This window comes from Cladophialophora carrionii (assembly GCF_000365165.1).
Source record: "Cladophialophora carrionii CBS 160.54 unplaced genomic scaffold supercont1.8, whole genome shotgun sequence".
NCBI lineage: Eukaryota > Fungi > Ascomycota > Eurotiomycetes > Chaetothyriales > Herpotrichiellaceae > Cladophialophora > Cladophialophora carrionii.
Window position 1 is genome coordinate 390508 of NW_008481833.1, and position 21574 is coordinate 412081.

The 21574-nt window shown below is 54.6% G+C and overlaps 10 protein-coding genes across 10 annotated transcripts; 4 read left to right on the top strand and 6 right to left on the bottom strand.

Moving 5' to 3' along the window:
- Positions 1-482: 482 nt before the first annotated feature.
- Positions 483-2416, top strand: G647_08792 (uncharacterized protein; the record flags this gene model as incomplete). The annotated part of the gene is made up of 4 exons (XM_008733099.1): positions 483-688; positions 753-1253; positions 1307-2014; positions 2164-2416. 4 exons carry the CDS (start codon positions 483-485, stop codon positions 2414-2416), a joined length of 1668 nt encoding a protein of 555 aa, XP_008731321.1.
- A 489-nt stretch (positions 2417-2905) lies between these two features.
- G647_08793 (uncharacterized protein) lies at positions 2906-3838 on the top strand (the record flags this gene model as incomplete). The annotated part of the gene is made up of 1 exon (XM_008733100.1): positions 2906-3838. One exon carries the CDS (start codon positions 2906-2908, stop codon positions 3836-3838), a length of 933 nt encoding a protein of 310 aa, XP_008731322.1.
- A 2866-nt stretch (positions 3839-6704) lies between these two features.
- Positions 6705-7530, bottom strand: G647_08794 (uncharacterized protein; the record flags this gene model as incomplete). The annotated part of the gene is made up of 2 exons (XM_008733101.1): positions 6705-7452; positions 7520-7530. The coding sequence occupies 2 exons, from the start codon at positions 7528-7530 to the stop codon at positions 6705-6707; spliced, it is 759 nt and encodes a 252-aa protein (XP_008731323.1).
- A 1028-nt stretch (positions 7531-8558) lies between these two features.
- Positions 8559-8917, bottom strand: G647_08795 (uncharacterized protein; the record flags this gene model as incomplete). Its single annotated transcript, XM_008733102.1, has 2 exons — positions 8559-8696; positions 8822-8917. 2 exons carry the CDS (start codon positions 8915-8917, stop codon positions 8559-8561), a joined length of 234 nt encoding a protein of 77 aa, XP_008731324.1.
- Positions 8918-9189: 272 nt separating this feature from the next.
- G647_08796 (V-type ATPase, G subunit) lies at positions 9190-9845 on the top strand (the record flags this gene model as incomplete). The annotated part of the gene is made up of 6 exons (XM_008733103.1): positions 9190-9192; positions 9245-9283; positions 9333-9366; positions 9417-9425; positions 9506-9606; positions 9672-9845. The coding sequence occupies 6 exons, from the start codon at positions 9190-9192 to the stop codon at positions 9843-9845; spliced, it is 360 nt and encodes a 119-aa protein (XP_008731325.1).
- A 454-nt stretch (positions 9846-10299) lies between these two features.
- On the bottom strand, positions 10300-11295 carry G647_08797 (uncharacterized protein; the record flags this gene model as incomplete). Its single annotated transcript, XM_008733104.1, has 1 exon — positions 10300-11295. The coding sequence occupies one exon, from the start codon at positions 11293-11295 to the stop codon at positions 10300-10302; it is 996 nt and encodes a 331-aa protein (XP_008731326.1).
- A 509-nt stretch (positions 11296-11804) lies between these two features.
- On the bottom strand, positions 11805-13511 carry G647_08798 (uncharacterized protein; the record flags this gene model as incomplete). Its single annotated transcript, XM_008733105.1, has 2 exons — positions 11805-13381; positions 13469-13511. 2 exons carry the CDS (start codon positions 13509-13511, stop codon positions 11805-11807), a joined length of 1620 nt encoding a protein of 539 aa, XP_008731327.1.
- A 517-nt stretch (positions 13512-14028) lies between these two features.
- On the bottom strand, positions 14029-14967 carry G647_08799 (uncharacterized protein; the record flags this gene model as incomplete). Its single annotated transcript, XM_008733106.1, has 1 exon — positions 14029-14967. The coding sequence occupies one exon, from the start codon at positions 14965-14967 to the stop codon at positions 14029-14031; it is 939 nt and encodes a 312-aa protein (XP_008731328.1).
- Positions 14968-15147: 180 nt separating this feature from the next.
- On the bottom strand, positions 15148-16662 carry G647_08800 (uncharacterized protein; the record flags this gene model as incomplete). Its single annotated transcript, XM_008733107.1, has 1 exon — positions 15148-16662. One exon carries the CDS (start codon positions 16660-16662, stop codon positions 15148-15150), a length of 1515 nt encoding a protein of 504 aa, XP_008731329.1.
- Positions 16663-17023: 361 nt separating this feature from the next.
- Positions 17024-19645, top strand: G647_08801 (uncharacterized protein; the record flags this gene model as incomplete). Its single annotated transcript, XM_008733108.1, has 1 exon — positions 17024-19645. The coding sequence occupies one exon, from the start codon at positions 17024-17026 to the stop codon at positions 19643-19645; it is 2622 nt and encodes an 873-aa protein (XP_008731330.1).
- Positions 19646-21574: the final 1929 nt, after the last annotated feature.

The following is a 21574-nucleotide window of genomic DNA, read 5'->3' on the forward strand; positions in this document are numbered from 1 at the left end:
GGCCTGATGCCAGCTTCCTTTCCTCCTTTTCCTCCTTATCTCCTATTCTCGTGCGCCTGTCTTTTGGTAGTCGTATAGAGAGCCGTCGACACCTTCTGACCACGGTTGGCCCAACCCCGCTTTCTGCCGTGTGATTGTATACAGACAGTCCAGTTTGTTTTCCCCTTTGGGAGTCTATCCGGACAGGGTGGCCGGCCCAGAAGGGAACGGCCGAGGAAGAAACACGGCGTGACACGGCCTCCAACGGCAGATGCTACCAGACCTGTCGTCCAGCTCTCCACCTACTGCCTCCTTGGGATGATTCAGGCCTGACAACGTCTTGTCCACCAAAAGGACACCGGGTGACGATGAAGTTGAAGGGCTTTCGATACGGGCCGGCCGGCGGAGGTGGTATATAGGCCAGCTTCGAACCAAGCTCTCGGCTGGAAGCACGATGAGGAATTGCGTCTGCGTCCACGACGCCTGACTGCCACGAACATACGATGCCTGTGATCAGCGAGAGACCATACACGGCGGACGACATCCGCGATTATCCGCAATGCGCGCCACAGCCGCTGAAGATCATCCATGTCGGGGCCGGTGCGTCGGGGCTCCTGTTTGCGCACAAGGCCGAAAAGCTCCTCAAGAACTACGAGTTGATCTGCTACGACAAGAATGATGCGATCGGGGGGACGTGGTACGAGAACAGGTCAGACAGATGGGCCGGACCACCCGGGGTTGCGAAAGTCGTGGCGATCTGATCAGGAAAACAGATACCCCGGCTGCGCGTGCGACATTCCTGCCCACACGTACACGTTTCCGTTTGAGCCGAACCCGGAATGGAGCGGCTATTACAGCTACAGCGACGAGATCCAGACGTACATGCTCAACTTCGCCAAGAAGTACGGCGTGGAGAAGTACATTCAGCTGAGCACCGAGGTCGTGGCCGCCACGTGGGACGAGACGCCGTCGAAATGGACGGTCGAGCTGAAGCGCAGGGACGGCAGCACCTTCACGGACACGTGCGACGTCCTCGTCAACGGCACCGGCACGGTCAACAAGTGGAAGTGGTCGGCCATCGACGGCCTGCACGACTTTCAGGGCACGCTGGCCCATTCCGCCAACTGGGATCGCAGCATCGACTGGAAGGGCAAGACGGTCGCCGTGATCGGCACGGGCTCCAGTTCCATCCAGATGGTGCCGAAGCTGCAGGAGACGGCGGCCCACGTTACCGTCTTCACCCGCAACCAGACGTACATCGCCACGCCGTTCGCGTCGATTGCGAACACAGAGGCCGACCCGGAAGCCCAGCTTCCCCAAGCTGCAGGCAAACACACGTACACGGAGAAGGAGAAGCAGAGTTCCGCGCCGACCCCGAGTACCTCCTCAACTACCGGCGCGAGGTCGAGCGGTCGATCGTCAGCCTGTTCCGCGTGTTCCTGCGCGGCACCGAGGAGAGCGCGATGGCCAAGAAGCACCTCCAGGAGGATATGGCCAAGAGGCTGGGCGACCGCGACGACCTCAAGAAGCGCTTCATCCCGGAGTGGAGCCCCGGGTGTCGCAGGCTGACGCCGGGCGAAGGATACCTCGAGGCCCGGATCCAGGACAACATGACGTGCGTGTTTGACGACATTGTCAAAGTCACCCCTCAGGGCATCCTCACCGCCGACGGCACCGAGCGAAAATGCGACATCCTCGCCTGTGCCATGGGTTTCCACGTCGCGTTTCTGCCGCACTTCCGCATCACGGGCCTCGGCGGCCAAGTCATGCAGGACCAAGAAACACCCAACGTGTACTCGTCTGTCGCCGCCCCAGGGTTTCCCAACTATTTCGCCGTCAACGGCCCACGCGGCAACTGGGGCCAGGGCTGCATCCTGCCCAGCCACGAAGTCCACATCGGCTACATGCTGCAGTGTTGCAAGAAGATGCAGGAGGACGGCGTCCGGTGGGGCGATGCCCAAGCAGGACGTCACCACCCAGATGAACCTGTACATGGATGCGTGGCATACCAAGCGCAGCGTCTGGGCCGAGGATTGTAAGAGCTGGTATAAAGTGAGTGGGCGTGCCCCTGTTCTACTTGACCTTCTCACCTTGATGTCGAAACATTCGTCTTGTATGCGCTGCACCCTCCCACAATCTCGATATCCGCGTCTTGCGTCAAGTGTTATTTACCGCCTTACTGAGGCCCGTCGTGACATTGACACAGGACAACAAATTAAACGGCCGCGTGTACATCTGGCCCGGCAGCCTGTTCCACCACATGAAATACATGAAACGGCCGCGGTTCGAGCACTACGAGATGCAGTATTGCGATCCGACCAACGTATTCGCCTTCCTGGGTAATGGGCTGACCATCACCGAGGAGAAGTTCGGCCCCAAGGACTTGCCCGTGCCGTATATTCGCCTGAACGAGGACGAGGAATGGGATATCGAGTAGTTGAGTGACATTCAGAGTGGCGCCGTCGCAGAATAGGTGCGCAAAATGGAATGCCAGAACCCGTCACTGCTGTAGCTCCGGCGTATACTTTCTAGTATCAGACAATATCGCCGGCAGGTCATAAGACCTCATGTCCATATAGCTGGCAATTGAGGCCATGAGCAAAGACGTTGACTAGACATCCTGCGTGTTGTAGATTCCACGTTCCGGGTTCTACATCGCGTCGTTATGTGATTCTCCTGAGGCTCCCATAAGACACGGTTCAGTATGTACCATGCCTGGTAATATGCCAAGCCGGAACGGATCAACCTGTCGGCGGAATTTATTTCCCCACGTTTCTCAACGTTGAAGATTCCATGCTCTCTGTCCACCAATATTGCAGACTGCCACATATGATTCTCGCGCCATAACATACGGTAATCACTTTGAGGCAGAGATATCCACCTAAAGACCTACCTCCCTACATCCCTCAAGCCATACCAGACCGCAATGTCACACGCCCGCGTCGAAGAACTGTCGGACTCGGATCCCGAAATCGACGACCCCTCCAACTTCCTCCCACAAAACGACGACCAAATCATCCGGCCCACAACCGTAGCACAGTCCTCGTCGATACCTCAACAACCGAACCCCACGCTCTTCCGGCCTCCCCCCAACGGAGCCGCGCAAGACTCTCACCCTCACTTTCGCGGACAGCCTCCGGCCGAAGTCAAACACTACCAATGCATCTACCCGATCTACTTCGACTCGACGCGGTCCAAATCCCAAGGGCGGCGTGTGTCGAAAGGTCTGGCAATCCCCAACCCGCTGGCGTGGCAGATACTGTGCGCCATCCGCTTCAGCATAGGCGAGAATGTGTTCCGCGTGGTGTTTGAGCCGGACAAGACACATCCCAAGGACTGGGCGAACCCCGGCCGGGTGAAGATTCAGCTGAAGGATTTCGATGCCGCCAACAAGCCGGTGAGCCGCCACGTGCAGAGTAAAGCCCACTTGTACAGTATTATCGGGAAATGGTTGGTGGAACATCCCACGACCAAGGAAACCCCCTTGGAGTTGAAACTGCCGGGCCTGCCTGTGCCGGAGAAGTTTCTGGAGAGCGAGATCGTCGTTCCGAGGGGGTGGAAGATGAATACGATCTTGCCGGTGCACAGCAATGCGGTGAGTGGTGGCGGCGTCAAGGATAATTTCTTCCAAGAGGCCATGGAGGAGTTGAAGGCCGCTCAGGCCAAGGGGCATTTAGCCGGTGGTGGGCCTGGCGGCGGCGGGGAGGGAGGGATGCCGGATATGGCTGCCCTGCAGAGTATGATGAGCGGGATGGGAGGTATGGGAGGCATGGGCGGACTGGGTGGATTGATGGGTGGTGGTGGAGGTGGTGCAGAGTCAAGTGGCGGCAAGAAGAAAAAGGACAAGAAGAAGGGTTGATGGGGATTGGTTCTACGAGCGACTTGCGACGTGAATCGAAACCGATGATGCGAATGGAAGTCGACAGGAGGATACCAGAACCGTTGTACGATGAGTAACCCGTCGTGCGGGAAGGAATTCCTTGCTGGACTCTCAAACTCCTTCCGGGCGAAACCAGGCCGACGGATCAACTGACTGGTTGGAGAGCTGTGCTCTCTACTTACCAAGTGGCGCGGAAGCCAGCGAACAGACTCCAATTCGCCTCGTCACGCAGTCCGCCTTGCTCGACAATCCCTTCCTGCGCCCGACGAGCAATTGGCAGGGCTTCCTTCTTTCCACGAGGCCCGTATTGTGCCCGTCCGTTCCGGTCACCTCCCAGCCAGTCACCCAAGCACCCGCTGAGGCACCCGCTGAGGCACCCGCTGGGAGAACCACAGATTCCGTGGTGATATCGCAGTTTACGGACCTCATAGATTGCGGATCGTAGCGATCCGCGAGGAGTGCGTTCTTAAAGACCCTGGTGTTCGAGTCCACCAGCTGGGGCACAGAAGTCGGTACGAACGTCGACCTGCAGATTGAATACGGAGTATGATCATCTTGCATCGATAGTCATTAATCGGACGATGCATCAGTCACGGAGCATAACCAAGCATATGCTTTGCTTCGCTTCCTATACGCATTCATCTGCACGTGTGGTTACTGCTGGCTCAGGGCCCGGACCTGGCTCCATCATCGACATGTCCATGTCCCAGACGTGTCGAGGGTATCCCGTAACGCAGTTAGCGCAGAACAGACACATGTACAGATCCAGGTAGGTACACACAGGTTCTAAGGTTACCTCGCGAAGAAAGATCATCCGATGGCTGAAAGGGCCGGAAAGCATTTCGCAGCCGGTGTGGCACCCATGTGAGAATCGACGGACAAGTGGACGTGGATTATATGTACTGTACGGTACAGTAAACACGTGTCTCAACGGTCGCCGGTCGGACGATCGTAGTCGTGCTTAAGAGGTGGGCGTGCTTGTCTTTGATCCATCCGCATTTCGAGGAGAACTGGAAATATTCGGCTCCTTGGGCCAGTCCGTCGTGTTCAGATGTCTCGGGTTTTCCTTTTCTTTGGCTTTTCGTTTCTTCCACTCAGTCCTACATTTCGTGAAGCGGGCCACAACCGATGCGAGCCAGGACATCAATGGAATACTAGCCAGCCAGAATCCGACGCAGAATAGGACCTCATGGAAAGACTGCTCAGCTAACTGTACTACGGTCTACCCTGGAAATCGTCTATTGAAACATGCTACATGGTCCCTCGCCGCTTTACTCGGCCATTATAGTCATGCCACCAGCTACTGCTTTTTATTATGTGGATGCATTTCAAAGGGGTTGGTAAGTTCTCTGTTGTACGTGAAGAGAGTGCCGCCACTTGCAACTTGCATTAGATTTAGCGTGCGTTTCATTGGACGACTTCGAGGGTAGATCGTAGTATAGACTCAGTAGGATACCTTGGGTACTCTATGGAATATGACACACCATCCCGACGGACCAGCGGACTGATCGCTCATAATATACATGTACATTCCACACGTTGTTCTGACTAGAGTAGCTGGACCAGCCGTGACCGGTTTTGCTCTCCCGTTGCTGCTAGATTGTCCACGCTACTGTACATTTTGACGATGGCCTTGATGCTCGTGATGCTCGTGATGCTCGTTTGGGTTGACTATAGCGGCCGTTATATACTTATAGAGTCTAATCAATTCAGGCGCGGTATGACATGGTCGAATTGAACCCTTCCCTTGTATATTGAAGATTGACAAAACCCAGTCTACTCGTCGCTGCAGAGGCTGCAGATTGTCCTGATGTCAGAGCCAACATATAGCAAAGCCACAGCTACTGTAGCTGGACATGGAAGATGTGTCCTCAACTATAGGTAATCAACGACTACAAACTGCGGGCGTATGTCTGGATAACGTACGTGCATACATATATATATACTCGTATATAGCACGATCACCACTATCGACGACGTCAACGTCGTCGACAACAAGTCGTGAAGTGTGAGTGTATAGCGTCAAGTATAAAGCGTCGAGTGTAGAGCGTCGAGTATACAGAGTACTCCGTAACTAAGTGTTGTTTGTGAGCAACGTTGCCGGCACAGCTTGGCGGGATGTACCACAATATGAACAATATGCACTGTATGCACTTCCTCCTTATCACGACGACTGTGTTCAGCAGGATGCTGAGCCTTGCACCTGTTCCTTACTCTTGTCCTTCTGTGTCGTCTGTGTCGTCGGTGTCGTCGGTGTCGTCGAAGCACTTCCGCATTATTAGCCCCTAGAATTCACTGCTTGTACAGACGTGGCTCATGTGAGTATGTATGGTCTCGCTCAAGCTGGAGAGGACAAGTGGATGACAAGCTACGAGTACTACCCGCGCTCATTCCTCCATGATGGCCAACGCCTTTCCTACTACTTGTCTACTCCGTAAGTGCGAGACTTGCAGACAGTCAGCCACTTTTCACTTTTGGTGGCTCTTTCCAAGCACAGCCTAACTGCCCAACAGCCCAACAGCTGGACAATGTGTCTTGTCCTAGCAGCACTGCATAGCCCTCCGTAGCATTCCTCCACTTGCAGCACGTAGCACGAACACACAACACACCTCCCCTCGCAGCACTGGACGCACAGCACACCTCCACCTGGTTTTCTGAATGTAAGCAACGCAGCTAAGCTCCTCCTGAACCCACACAACTGATGTCGGAGCGATCTGCAGCCACATCAGCGCCAAAAGCAACACCATTCGTCCTGTGCGTACCCTCATTCACAAGCATACCGCTTCGCAACACTTTGCTCCTGGGAGTACCACATTCACAAGCATACCGCTTGGCAACACCTTCCTCACGTGCATTCCTGCTTTTTCCCACCCCTTCTTGGACAATTTGCCTTGGTCTCCTCACTCAGATGCTCATGCCACTTGCAATCCTCCCGCTCCGCAGGGGAGACGAGCGTATTCTGGGCTTTCTCGCCGTTGAGAGCATCGACCTTCAGCAACAACTTGTTGACAATCGCCAGGTTGTCCTTGTCGGCGATGAAGTCATTCCAAGCGGATCTGCCGCTTCCGTGATCCTGATCTGATCCTGTCTCCGTCTGGCTGTGTGTTTGGTTCATGAACTGTGCCCACCCCTCCGTGACGACAACATACGCCAAGTGTTCCAGAATGATGTCGAAGCACACGGTAAGCGACGGATGGTTGTCCTGCAAGTCGCGGAGCGTGTAGATACTGTACTGCGCGACGTTGGCCTGCACGGTATCCACCACCACGTTCTTGAGCTTCTCGGATCCTACGAGGTCCGCAAAGACGAGGTACTTCTCTGTGGTGTCGAACGAAAGCGTGTCCTTTTGCAGCAGGTCGAGACGATCATGGAAGAGCAGGTCCAACCAGTCCGCGACGACGAGGAAGTCGTGTTCGGGGAGGAAGACCACGGCGCGCCCGGGAGCCGAGTCGAGGATGATGTTGAAGTAGGTCGAGTTTTCGATGAGGAGGGACTTGCTGACGTAGAAGACGTTGAGCGGCACGGCTGGGTCGTCGTCTCCGAAGACTTCGTTCTCGCCGGCGACGACCTTGATCACGGGCGATCGAGCGTGTCTGGAAAAAATTACCTGGGGTTAGTTTTGCTTCTATCCGTTTCAGGGGTCTCGGTTGGTTACGGTACTTTGCGTTCATCGTTCTAGTCGCCGTCATCAGTGCTTAGTACGGGGTTCTCTAGGGTCAAAAGCACAGGGTCTCTTCGACTTGCTCAAGAAGTGACACCCGAGTAATTATGGGATAGGTTAGATGGAGAAGAGAAGGAAAGAGGAGAAAAGGAAATGCAGTGACAGTAACACCCTCGACGAGATGAGTGATGAAGAAGAGCAGGGTCTGGATGTTGGCCGTAGGGGGAAGGCTGCTTGGTGCTGGCCCTGTAAAAGTGAAGTTGAAGTGAAGCTTAAGCACACGACAGTGCATGAAGTCCTGTTGAAGGACTGTTTGCTGGGGATCAAAGCCATCACACGGAACTCTGCGGACCCGAGCTGGCAGTCTGCGGTTCCTAGGAGACCAACGTTGAGTTTGATTGATGTTGCAACGATCCTTGCAATAGTTGTAATTGCGTGTTAGAATTGGTCTTCGTTGTGTAATGGTGACCTCTCCGTCACTCACGCCTCTTCGACCTCTGGCGCACTTGAAGTCAAATCGCCAGCCTCAAGGATCTGTCAAGGCCTAGCTAACCTACTCCCATCTCTGAAATGGAGATTGTCTGTCAGGTCCTCCCGCCTTTGTGTTGATATCATGTTTGGTGTCTTCAATTTCATTTCCTACACATTCTCCGCAAGTCAGTCGCACTTGTTGGCGTGTGGACAGTCGAAGTCGGACTTTTCGCCAAACTGCTCAGCGTAGCACAATAGTCCACGCTGCTATAGCAGCTCCGTGTTGGTGCTGTTGCGATGTCGTCGGTGGTGCCGTTCACCGTTCACCTCAGCGACAACTGGCCATAATCATAAAATATGTCATGGATGTCGACGATTAAAACAGCTGCTTTTGCTGGCAGGGATTGATCATCCTCTATCGATGCCACGTAGTCGGGATATACTCGACTCCTCAAGCGCATCGTTCCTCGTCACATTATGCCCTCCTTAAAGACCAGAACATAGCGCTAGGCCCATAGACGAGCAATCCAGCCGTCAAAAGGCCCGCTGTAGTGACAAGGCCGGGCTTCAACTTCCACTTGTATCATGCACTGTTTGGCTCTTTTTATATTCGAGCTCAAGCTGCCGCTGCATGTCAAAATCGGCTTGCCGTTCGCGCTTGACTCGTTGTTGTTCCATATCTCGAACCACTCCTGCGTGCATTGCCTAGAAGGATCAAGAAACGTCAGCATTCGTGTGAGTTTTAACAGGCTCCAAAACTTTCTTCCAATGGAAGGAGCGTGGAAAGTCGAGGGCGCGGTGGCACAAAGACTCGGAAGAGGGAAACGTACAGCTTGTTCGGCGGTCTGAGCCCAATGCACAAAGGCTACAATACCGCCTGTAGCAAGGATGGTGCTCAGGAGGGTGACTTTGGAGGCCGTAGACATTGTGATGACCTTCTGATCTTGTTGTACCCGAGCTGAGGAGAAGGGCAAAGCAAGCGGAATCTAAATGTTTAAGCGGACGAGAATCGGAGACGCTCCAGCTCCGCAGCTTCAAGAGCTCGGCGCAGGTTAACGTGCATCATTTGAGGAAACAGCCAGCCTAGAATACACAATTCCTTCTAATATTCCGACTCGCCTCTCCTCTCACTGCTCGTGTCCTCTGTTGTTTTCTCTCGTTTGGTCAAGTGTCCGCTTCCGGGAAGTAAAGAGCCAACATGGTTTGTCCCTCTTACTCGACTTCGCGACCAACTCGTGCTGATATCACCGCAGTCTGCCCAGAACTCTGCTGGCATTCAGACACTGCTCGATGTGAGTGGGAGCTGGATTCTACTCGTGAGCCGAGTCTGACCGCGCTTAGGCAGAGAAAGAGGCCCAGAAGATCGTCCAGAAAGGTGTGTTCGCTTTAACCGTCCGCAGGGAACATATACTGATACTTCTATAGCCAGAGAGTGTATGCCACAACCCTACCGGCTCAGAGTGGCTGGGCTGGGCCTAAGTGACTCCCACTGACTGCCTCTCTCTCTCTCACAGACCGGACGAAGCGAGTAAAAGACGCCAAATCCGAAGCCCAGAAAGAAATCGAGGAGTATCGACGGAAGAAAGAGGAAGAGTTCAAAAAGTTCGAAGCAGAGGTACACTATATTCTACTTCCACCACCTATGCGCCTAGCGAGAGGCTGACAAAGTCCGTGTTGCAGCAATCGAGCGGAAACAAGAAAGCCGAAGACGACGCCAACAAGGATGCGGAAAGCAAAGTCAAGGAGATTGAAGCAGCGGGCAAGAAGTCAGGGAGCAAGGTCGTGGATGACTTGATCAAGACTGTTACCTCGCCGCATCCCGAGGTGCCAGAGAAGATTTCCAAGGAGGACTGATGCGCGAGAAGTGGTGCGGCGTTGTGTTGGTTGTTTAGACATTGCGTGAGCACCTTGTCGCAAAGCACGTCCTCTTGTGGACAGAATGCAGGGAGATCAACCTAGACCGGCGCAAGCACGGTGCTACATCCATCGTTGACGTACGAGGTTTTCATTGCTATGGCAGACGTGCTATGAAACAGCTTGAGAACTGATTTTAAGTAACAATCGTGTCTACAAGAGACTCGGAGCACGAAGCCTCCTTGGCCGCGTAACATAGCACTTACACATCTCCTCGGAAGGACTCAAAAATCATGCTTCCCAACAGCCACGCCTGCGCCTGCGCCCACGCTTATGCCTTTGCCTTCAGCCTCGCAAGCGGGCCATGTTATACAGTTGGTCCACCGGGTCAAAATTGCGGGATGCCCCTGTCCACTTTGTTCGCCTGGGTCACCTGTGAACCTCCCTGCAAAGCCTAAAATCCCTCTTTGGCCAAGCTGTCTGCAACAGCTAAATAGAACGCCTGTGCATTGTATTTCTCCTCGATCAATCCTAACCGTCCAGCCGCGACCTTCAGGCGATTTGTCCAGTTGATCAAGTCCAAATGCGTGACACCCATCAGAGTGCCCTTGTACTCCCCCCACTTGGCACTCCTAACTGAGACAAGCCCATCGTTCGGTCCTTCAATCACATTCATCAGGTCGTGACTCATCCTAAACACGCTGAAAAGATGTGGAGTCGCGCTGGCGCCGTAGGAGAAGTACTTGACTTCGGGATGATTCGGGACCACACGGTTGAACTTGTCACGCATGTACGGCGTCGTGAGCTGGGAAAAAGCGCCATAGTCGATCTTGAAGCGGGAGAGAAGGCGGTAGATATGCGGTAACAGGTCGGGTCCGATGTCTCTGAAGAGCATATCCGCCGCCGAACTGCCCCGATGGGGCGTCGCTATCGTAGTGAGCGAACGGACGCGAAACCGTGATGGAGAGGGGCAGAGCCGGGAGATCATATACCGTGCATCGAGGCCGCCCATGGAATGTGCGATGATGTTGACTTCTTTGCCGTGGCCCCCTTCGTGGGTGGGAAGTTTGGACGCGATTTGATCCATGAGGACTTGAGCGCGCTCGGGGATGGATGCCGTCCTGGGAACCGCGGTGGTGATGCACTGAATCCCGTGCGACTGGTAGGCTTCCCTTATGCCCCGCCAGTAGGCGATGCCGGGCACCAAGTTGCCTGGTAGGAGGCGAAGTTCGTCGAACCCCAGGAGCCCATGCGCTAGCACGATCGGGTGTTTAGGCGCCTCGTACTCGGCGCGGAGGTGGGCATAGTCGGAAACGATCTGGTGGCCCAAGTCGGAAAGAGATGCCTCGTCATTCGGATTGTATGACGGACGGTTGAGCTGGCTGTTCTGGTTATCTACCTGATGTTGCGTGACTGATGGGTTGGCTGAAGTCGATGAATGCCGTAGCATGTGGCCTCTTGTGCGGCAAATTAGGCGTAGTCCGGCATGAACGTGGAGTGCCCTCCATGGCATGCTACTTGTCGTGAAAGCCAGAACGGGATCCGTGTCATCGATATGTTTGCGGTGCCATGATTGCGATTAGAGGTTCTGTTCCAAGAAATCTCCAGAGCTTGACGTTTGGGATTCGCGATGTGGTTGCGTCACAGCTTCGGAGATTCTTTCCCGGCAGCCTTGCTTATGTCACTCATCCATCACTCACAGCCTTGTCAGCCTGTTCGGTGTGCTGTGTCGCTGAAGTGTAGAGCAGATGTGTGCAAGTGTTTTTAGCGTCTTACTGGAAGACACATAGGCAGAAGCACGTCACTCTCTACATTTCTAATATTCGGAACCGGCAGTACATAGTATTATTGAATATCAGCACACCATCCGGGGTCCGTTCAAATCACAAGAAATCGGACCCCGAGCATACATCATCCAGGTCTTTCTGGGCCGCGGTGTTACCGGCGGCGCCTCTATAATTATTTTCGTCTGTCCAGCGGCAAATCTTCTTTGTGCGCCAGGCTCACCGGACTAGCCTCATGACCATCCAAGCCGTTCATAGCTGGTATCTTTGGCGAAGACACAGGGGTCTGATAACGGCTCAAGCAAGCCCTGAGCACGCCATTGCTCTTTTGGTTTTCTACATTGGCTGTGCCATTTGTGACCTGGGCCGAAGCCTGCATGATCTTCCCGGCTGCATATGCACACCCACCGTAAGCGAAGCGTATCAGCGAGTCACCCGTCAGGCTGCCGGTGATGAAGACGTGCGGTGCCAGTTCGAGGTTCTCGTTGGCTCTTTCGCGCAGTGTTTGACCTGATATCATGGGGCCATCTTTATCGCCCGCTGTATCGGCAAATCCAGGGAGGATTTCTCCGAGCAGAGCTGGCGATAGGTACTTCAACGAACCACGACGCCCTACCACGTAAGCCAGACCGCTCACTCGACGTTGAAACGCTGGCTCGGATGTTCCTGCACGTTGTAAGGTGATCGTCGCGGAGAGCACATCGTCTGCAATTTGTACGTCTTTGACCTCGGTGTTAGGCAGTCCCTCGTACGTAGATTGCCAGTGACGGCTCGAATCAAACTCGGATGCCTTGCGACCAGGTCTGAGCCGCTTGTTCTCCGACTGGGATGATGATAGAGCCGCAAGCTTCATACGACGATACACTCCTGCGTACTCCGGATAGGCATGCTGATGACACCCTCGGAGTGGTGAGGGCGAAGTCGACGGTGCCCATTTGTAAATATGAATGATTTTCTGGTCGGACGGACTTGAGATGATCACATCTGCGGCACTAAACCCGGAGCCAATGACAAGAACAGGGAACCGAGTTGGTGCACTCTGGGTATCCTTTAGATTGACCAGTGGACGTAGTAAAGGCCGTGGTGCGATGAGCTCGCTGAAAATCCCAGACGCCAGAACAAGATGCCTGCAATGCATGTTGTGCGAAGCAACGAAGAAGCCATCGCCATGCCGAGCCACTCCCCCTACCTGCTCTCCGTTGTGGATAGAGTCGGAGATACCCACCCGATCGGGATATGCTGCAAGATAGTCGGCCACGGCACGTCTGGAAGGCCTGAGAAATACCGGCAAAGGTCGCCCATGTCGCCTCTGATAGTGCTCGTCGAAACCGTACCCTGGGAGCGACAACATGCCAGCATAGCTCAACGTTCCAATGTCCCAACTGGCTTGGACCGGATTGTCCACCCACTGGCCGCCAGCCTGTTTAGTTTGTCCGAGAACCACATGAGCGACCGCTCGTGAAGGCTCATATCGCCACTTGACACATGTTTTCTTTTGCCCGTCATCTGTCTCTCCCAGGGGCCTGACCAAGGTATCGAGGAGGACGTTCACGGGCAGAGCTTGAGTGGAGTAGGAGAATCTCGAGGCAGAAAATGGCTCGGTCAGGAAGTCTATGTCGATGTCGAGGAGGTCATGGCTGGATCGAAGTAACCTTTCGTGGAGGACGGGATCGGGATGCGGGTTGGATTGGTCGTAGTAGGGGATGTGGCCATGGAGGATGTATGACAGAATCAACGCAGACGGGCCGTTTCCTGAAGTAGGAAACAAAATAGATCGTTAGTCCTCATGGGTCCTTGAAAATTGGTTGGAGGAGCCAGAATGTGCCATGTTACACTTACCGACGATGATGGTGTCAATCTCTCGCGGCGCGCCATGATCCATTAGAAACGCCGTCCTCTTGACAATTCTGGCATCGTCGTGGAGACCAATGCGATATCCAAAGAACTTTTTCTCGAGCGTGGTGGACATTCGACTCGGAGAAGGAGGGGCATCTCCGGGTTTAACCCCAAGGATCGAACTTGTTAAGCCCGAACCATGACTGGTCGACTGTTCCGGGCGCTGCCCTCCCGTCCAATTAGGCCATGGCACGCTTAAACGAGGGGCTCGGGGTGCCGCGCGTGGGCGTCGATGCTGACTAAATAGCAGCCGAGGCAGCCACGCAGCCTACTGTGGTAAGGATTCCGGAATATGCGAACAACCCACGACGCGGAAATCTGGCCACACTGGGAATTCGGAAGGTGTAATGGCTTGTTCAGGCACTGCTGCCGTCCACTCATGGCCACAGATGGATTGTGGTCATTTCACCTCCGCCTGTCATACTGCGGGCCTGCCCACTTGCAGCCTCGTTTAGAATGCCGGGCCCTTGAGCGCATGATGCTGCTGGGGCGGCAGATCTAGCTCATGTCTTCCACGATGGCGTCCTCTTCTCAAAGAAGGCATTGATACCCTCGTTTGCGTCTGCAGATCTCGCGTGCAATGCCATTAGCCTGCCGGTCCAGGACACTGCATCCTCGTAGCCGTCACCGCCATGTGAAGAAGAAGCGCCGTTCAGCCCCAGTTGGGTCCAATACCCCCATTTACCTAACGCCTGGGGTTGTCCTGCGGTGGTCTCTGATATTTGACTGACCATGTTGGCCACCCGCTTTTCCAGAGCTTCCTCATCTGGTACTACTTCAACTGCTCCTCCAGGAAGTTGATCGGCGCGGACTGGCTCCGCGAGCGCTAGCATTCGGTAAGTGAAGGCGTGGCCAAGTCTGCGGGAGGCGGCCGTAGAAGGCGAAGTGCACGGCAGGCCAATACTCGCTCCAGGTAGACGAAACTGTGTAGAAGCAGCAGCAACCGGGAGGTCTGTCGTCAACGCAAGCTGTGCTCCGGCCGCTGTCGCAAGACCCTGAATGACACCAATTACCGGTGCGGGAGACCGCCTGATGAGAGACATCACTTCCGCGCACAAACGGAAAGTCTCCTTCACTTCATCGTGACTTAGCGCTCGGAGTTCGCTCAAGTCGTGGCCCGATGAGAAGACCGTGCCTTCGCTGCGTAAGACAATGACCTTGGGCAGTTTACCTCGATGCTCTTGCCACTTGTCGGTTTCGAGGAGCCACCCGTATTGATTTCGGGCGTCAGGGTTTCCATCTTTGACCGCTGACTCCAGTTCGGTGAGTATTCCTGGCTGGAAGGGAGGCAGAATCCTGAGACAGCCGTCGGCAGGTGATGTGTTGTATGCGTGGAGCTGGCTCCTTAGTTCTCGTAACACAGCTAGAGACAACGCGTTCCTCCTGCGGCCGTTTCTGAGCGCCAAATAGGCAGCGCGGGCTGGCAGCGTCGGCCAAGTCATGGCAAGGGAACTTTGGTCGTAGCCCTCTCCAGCTTTACGAGGGACCTCGCGCCGCACCAGTCGGTGTTTCACACAAGAGCTACCTGTACAAGAAGCTCTCTTGTCGACCCAAGATTTGGATTCTGTGAAGGCTGTCCACGTGTGGTGGCCGGTTCACGACGGAAATTTCCGCGCCGAGGTTCAAGAAGCTTCGCGCATGACGAGGCTTCCATTGCGCCGATCCATCAGGTCTGTACCTCTACGGCGATAGGCGCCATTCTCGACGGGCTTGTTCTTGTCGTTGATAAAGGGTTTCCGTGGCCAGGACCGTGCGATGTCAATGCGCGACCGTGGAGCCCAGAGTTCCAGAATCAAAAATATGAGGTAGTCAATGACCACGCAAAGGCAGAACAACTTGCCAGCCCATATCCCACATCCGTAGTACCGCTTCAACCGGTCAATCAGTGCATAGCCACGGACACGGGAGGCACTCCAAGGCGCGTTGGCATGTTCACCGTAGAATTCTTGTTCGCTGATGGCGCCGGTGATGCCATCATAGACGCGTTCTGTTCTTTGTGCAACATCGGTCCAGGAGTACATCATTTTGACCTGATCGTGGAACCGCTCGGTCTTGACCTTTCCCGACCGCAACGCAGCAATGGCTTTCCCTGTCGCAAGTACCAAGTCATCTTCTTCAGGTTTTGCAAATGTCGTCATGTGCGCTGGAAGGACCTCCGGGATACCACCAACTCTGGTACAGACGACGTAGAGGCCACAACTAGCAGCCTCGACGATGACGGTCCCAAAAGCCTCGGTCAGACTCGGATGTAGGTAGATGTGCCCTCTGATCATCACGTCGCGAACTTCTTCGTGGCGCACCGGGCCCAGAAGCTCCACTTTGTCTTGGAGCATTCGCCGTTCGAGCATCTGCTCCAGGTCAATAGCTTTCGGACCAGAGCCCGCGATGATGAAACGGACGTTGGGATGTGCCGCGAGGATGCGTGGAATCGCCGCAATCAAGAGATCTGTCCCCTTGTTGTAGAATAATCGGGAAATAACGACGATTACAATTGTGTCGCCCGGACCCAGGCGTTGTGGCAGCGGCCGTGGTCTCAAATAGTCCATTTCGTTTCGGGAGTTCGGGACATATGATTTCGGCTGGAAGTTCTCGGCGACCACGGCGTTTGGGATGACTGAGACCATCAAAGGGTCAAGCGACGCTCGAAGCACGGTATTCTCCTTGCACGTATGGCTGACGCAGATGGCATGGTCCACGTCGCTCAAGGCGAACTTTAGAAGCTTGTTGGTCAATATGGAACCGGCGTCGGCAAATCCGAACAGTGAGTGATCGGTGAAGACAGTGCGTAGACCCATTGTGCGAGCGTGAAGAATAGCCTCGTGGCAAAAACTGCTCAAACTAGCATGGCCATGGACAATCTGGATCTCTTCTCTGATGACTATATTGCGGAAGATCGGAAAGAAGGAGAAGACGGTAGGCATGGTCGTCTCTCGATAGATGACCAGGAAGGGGACATGATAGACCTTGAGCCCATTTGTCAGGTAGTGGACTCCCGTTCGACCTTGGTAGGCATGTGTTATCACCACAACCTTGTGCCCTCGGTCGATCAGTTTGGTTGAGAGTTGGTAGATGTGACTTTCAACTCCCCCGGGCTGGGGAAAGAAGAAGTCACTGACCATGGCGATGTTGTAAGGCATCCTGGGTAGCGATTGACAGCCTGAGCTGGTTGCTCCGGACAGCCGCTAAATGCATGATAAATCTGGTGTGTCCATCCTGCGACGGCTCTTGTTGAACATATAGATTTGACTACTGTATCTCGTACACATCAGAGGCGCCCCTGGGAATATCGAAGACAAGTCGCGTCGAGCAGATAGACGGAAAAGGAGAAAGTCCGGAGTCCGCGGGCGGTGAGAGCAAAATGCCCCACATCATCACACTACCTCCAATGAGACAGGCCGATTCTGCCGGCGATATAGTGCGATACAATCCCGGCAACTTTTTTCTCCAATTCAACTATCTCGAAGACTATCATTCATTTACCCTGCAACCTTCAGCATCATGTCGCGTTTCTACGCGCGATACGTGCCTCCTGCGAAGGCGCTATCGACCGAAGCTGTTTCCAGTACAGAGCCGAGCTCTAGTCCGAACAAGCGCAAGCGCGACGAACAAGTCTCTCAGCCAAAGGACAAGAAGTTGAAAACTTCAAAGTCCGCTGCTCAGCCGCATACGACGCCGTCGAACCGACCCCACCCTCACAACATCCCTCCCAGTGAAACATCCTCCGCTGCAACTGGGACTATCATCCTTGATAAGTATCGCGTCACGGAGACCGCAAGGTCCGGTGGCGCCCCAATCCGTGTAAGGACCCGCCGATCGGATAGACCGTCCCAACAAGACGAGCCAGAACTGGGAGTCGAACACGGGCAAGGAGGCAACGAGGGGGAAAGAAAACCCAAGAGGGTATCCGAGAAGACACTTCGAGGAGAAGCTGGAGAAGCGCAAGATGAAACCGAGGTAGCGACCAGCCTCCGGCGTGCGGCAGACTCAGAACGAAGTGGTGCTGTACAACGGAAAGACGGAGGTGTATCGAAGCGCACTAAGAAAGGCGAGAGGCCTAAGCGAAGTCACGCTGCAGAGGAAGCCGAGGGGACAGAGGATGCAGAGGATGCAGCACATGCACAGAAGCATGCTGCTGTCCTCTCAAAATTCGAAAAGGCCAAGCAGCAAGATCAATTACACACAAAGTCCGAGGCGCCGCCTGAGCAAATAGCGCCAGAGCTACATGGCCTTGAGCCGATTCCTCAACCAGAGCAGGTAGAAGTTGTGCGCGAGCTGCCCACCTACTCGATTCTTCCAGCCTGGCAAGAAAATCCTTTAATTATCCCCCCTGAGACCAACAAAGACGATTTTAGCTCTTTCAAGCTTGCAGAGGCCCTGGTGGGAAATCTGAGAAGGAAAGGTCTCCATCACCCCTTGCCAATTCAAGCAGCAGTGTTGCCGTTGCTGCTTAATGGTCCGGGTAAGCATGCTGGCGACCTTTGCATTTCAGCCGCCACAGGCTCTGGGAAGACTCTGTCATATGTCTTGCCTATCATAGCAGCCTTAAAAGATCTTCCCGGCAGAAAGCTCAGAGCTGTCATTGTTGTGCCCACAAGAGAACTGGTCAAGCAGGTGCGAGACCTGTGCGAAGCTTGCGCCGCAGGAACCTCACTCAAGTTCGCGACTGCTGTAGGAAGCAAATCTCTCAATGACGAGCAGCAAATGCTGGTCAAGGAAGAGAAGATCTACGACCCTGAGGAGTACGAGAAATGGCAACAGAGTCCTATCGACTGGTCCAACTTCTCGCTGGCAAGATTGGCCCAGAGGGCGAAGGATGAGGACCCGCTGGAGTCAGTCGGCTACATAACTCGATACCGGTCCAAAATTGACGTGCTCATCACCACACCAGGTCGCCTCGTAGATCACCTCAGATCCACTCCGGGTTTCACGCTCGACCACGTGTCCTGGCTCGTGGTGGATGAGGCAGACAGGTTGCTCAACGAGAGCTACCAAGAGTGGGTTGGTGTGGTCAAGCCAGCTTTAGAGTCTCAAGCGGCCACGGAGAGGAGAGACCGGTTGCTCAGACATATGCGAATGACACCACCAAAGCGAAGAGTGTTGAAGATCCTGCTCTCTGCAACGATGACGCGGGATTTATCCAAACTCAACGCTTTGGGATTACACAATCCGAAACTGGTCGTCCTCGGTGGCAACAAGCCAGGCAAGAAGGGAGACGGGGCAGGAAGTCCCGCGCCCGATACGCAGGATGCGGTGTTGCCGCAAAAGGATGACAAGGAGACATTTCACCTTCCGGAGACGCTTAAGGAGGTGGCAATTCCCCTCCCAGACGGTTCAGAGAAGCCATTGTTCCTGCTAGAACTGGTGAGGAATCACATTGGAATAACCGTGCCATTGTCGAAGGCTGCCACCAACATCAGTAATGCCTTAGTGGACACAGGACCGAGGCCGGATTCGACCCTGAAATCGTCATCTCATTCTGAGGACCTTCCTTCCGACGAAGCAAGTTCGAGTGCGGACAGCGCTTCAGGCTCGGAGAGAACTCCAGCGCCGCTCAAAGATGCCACGAGCAAGCAGAGTGGACAGGCACCCCGAGCTCTAATCTTTGCACGGTCCACCGCCTCCGCTGAGAGACTCGCCAGGTTGATATGTCTCCTCGATCCTGAGCTGGCGACCCAGGTTTCTACGTTGACCCGGAGTACCGCCTCGTCAGCCTCATCCCGACGTGCTTTGGCTTCTTTTCGGAACTCCAGGATATCAATCTTGATCGCAACCGACCGGGCCTCACGTGGTCTTGACGTCCCAGGTCTCGAGCATGTCGTATCGTACGATGTACCCAACAGTGTTTTGACCTATGTACACCGGGTGGGACGGACTGCGCGGGCTGGCAGGGGAGGTCAAGCTTGGTCGCTTGTCGAACATAGAGAAGCGGCCTGGTTTTGGCGAGAGATAGGAGGTAAAGGAAAGCAGCGTGCGCCTGCGAAAGCCGTCCCCGAACCCTCCATCCACAGAAAAGGAAAACTGTCCAAGCTTCAGCTGAGCCTCGAGCACCTAGATCTCAAACAAAAATACGAGGACGCCCTTCGACAATTGGGAGAGGAGGTACTGGCGAAGCCATCATGAGTCGCTGGTGCCAGACTTGAGACTAACGAGCACTTGTCCACCACGGCTCTGTCCTCTTCGGGAGCCACACCGTCGCCTCGGTACACCACCTGCCAGATCTCAATGTTCAATACGTAGCTCACAATTTCACTGCTTCGTACAGAAGCAGGCGAACGCCGGCTCTTCCACCGAGGCCTTCTCCGACCCCATGGTTGGGCTATGGGCTGAATCTTGAGGTTGTAACCACGTCATTGGGCGTTCGACGGATTTGCGGGAGCCGGAAGATGGCGTTCTGGTCCCCAACCAGCTGATGTACTCAAGGCACCCAGAACCCAGTCCTGGCGGCTATTCACTGCATCTGCGCTCAAAAGCAAATTGTCGTCGCTTTTCCCAGCTCCCTTGTCGTGGCTTACTCACGTCGCAGGCGGTCACTCACCTAGTACGAAGCCCCATGCAGGCAATGGATGCATCCACAACAAGCATGGCCGAGCGAGATCCTCGTGGTCGAGGAAATGACCACACAACCTGTTTAACTGGGACCGGCTCTGTTGCTGCATCGGCGGCACGGATGCGATGTGCTGCATGGTTAGCTGAATCGAAAGCTGTCACCGCTTGTGTTCGACGTCGACCAATGAGCCTGGCTGCCCTGCAGACAGGCTAGAGACCGCCTTCATGGTGGGCTAATGCATGGAAATAGTTGGGCGCAACCTAGCAAATATTTAAGAGGCCTCCCGAAGATGGCAATGACGCGGTCTCATGCCTCCTGGACGTCCTTAGTCACCATGCTTGCCGTGGCTTCGATGTCTGGATGTCTAGCGAGCCCCTGAAAGATGGCTTCAAGCCTTCAAGTGCCGAAGAAAGTCTCGGATGGTCATCGCCCTCACTTCGGCCTGATTAGCAAGATATTGGTCACGCCCTTCCAAACCGTATCTGGTAATTGCGTTCAGCGTAAAACAAATGATCACTAGGACGGTTCACCCCAACGAACGATGGGCCTTGGACGCCTCACAGACTTTCCCGGTGGAGCCGCAGACAGGACCACGCAATTTGACCATCCTTGCTCCATATATCCAAGACACCATTGGAACCACTGCTTAAAGTACGTAAACACCTAGGCGTCAGAGCGCCCGGCTCTGCGACATCATTTCCTCGTCTTGACACTTACTCATGATGAGATATTTTGAGACACCCGAGATCCGTTGGCCTCGCGTGCAGGGGAGTCTCTGTTGGGATCCCCCTGGTGGCTCTCTGGTTGGGGGCCTTGAGCACCCGGTAGGTCCTGTGACAGTTGCTTTTGGCGCTCACCCAGACACTGCTATGTGTCACCCAAGACAGATGGAGCCACTAGCAGGCACCTCTGAATTGGCCCGTATATTGTTCGTCGAGCTTTCGCCCGAGTCGAGCAGCTGCCGACCCAGAATGTTAAGGAGGATAATATAAGCAGGACAGTGTTCAGCCTCTAGATGTGGTTCGAGCAGGTGACCACCGACATGAGACAAGTTGCCGCCAGCACCTACGCTTCACGCGCTCGACCATCGCAAATCGGGCGACATCTGTTCTCCGCTAAAGCAGAGATCTCTGCCGTTGAAGCATTGACAAGCAACAAAGCGCTGCAAGTCTTCTAGTCGCTACCTCTGCCTGCTGCATCCGTCGTAGACGTAACCCAGTGAGACATATACGGAGCACGGCAGGAGCTCTCCCTCGACGGACAGCATGATTGTCATCACTCTGCTTGGAAGGACAGGTCCATCCCGTGGCCCTCGAGAAGAGGGCATCACGTCACGCCCGGATCACCCAGGGTCACTTTCCGGCCTCTTGAAACTTTCGTTCCATTTCATATTGTACATGAGGAATGATGCGGCTCCAGAAAGTGTGAGATTGCTTGAAGCGGTCGCTTGTCCGCCTCATCGCTCAACCTTTGGCCCAGTCCCAGCCTGGTCAATCTTGTAT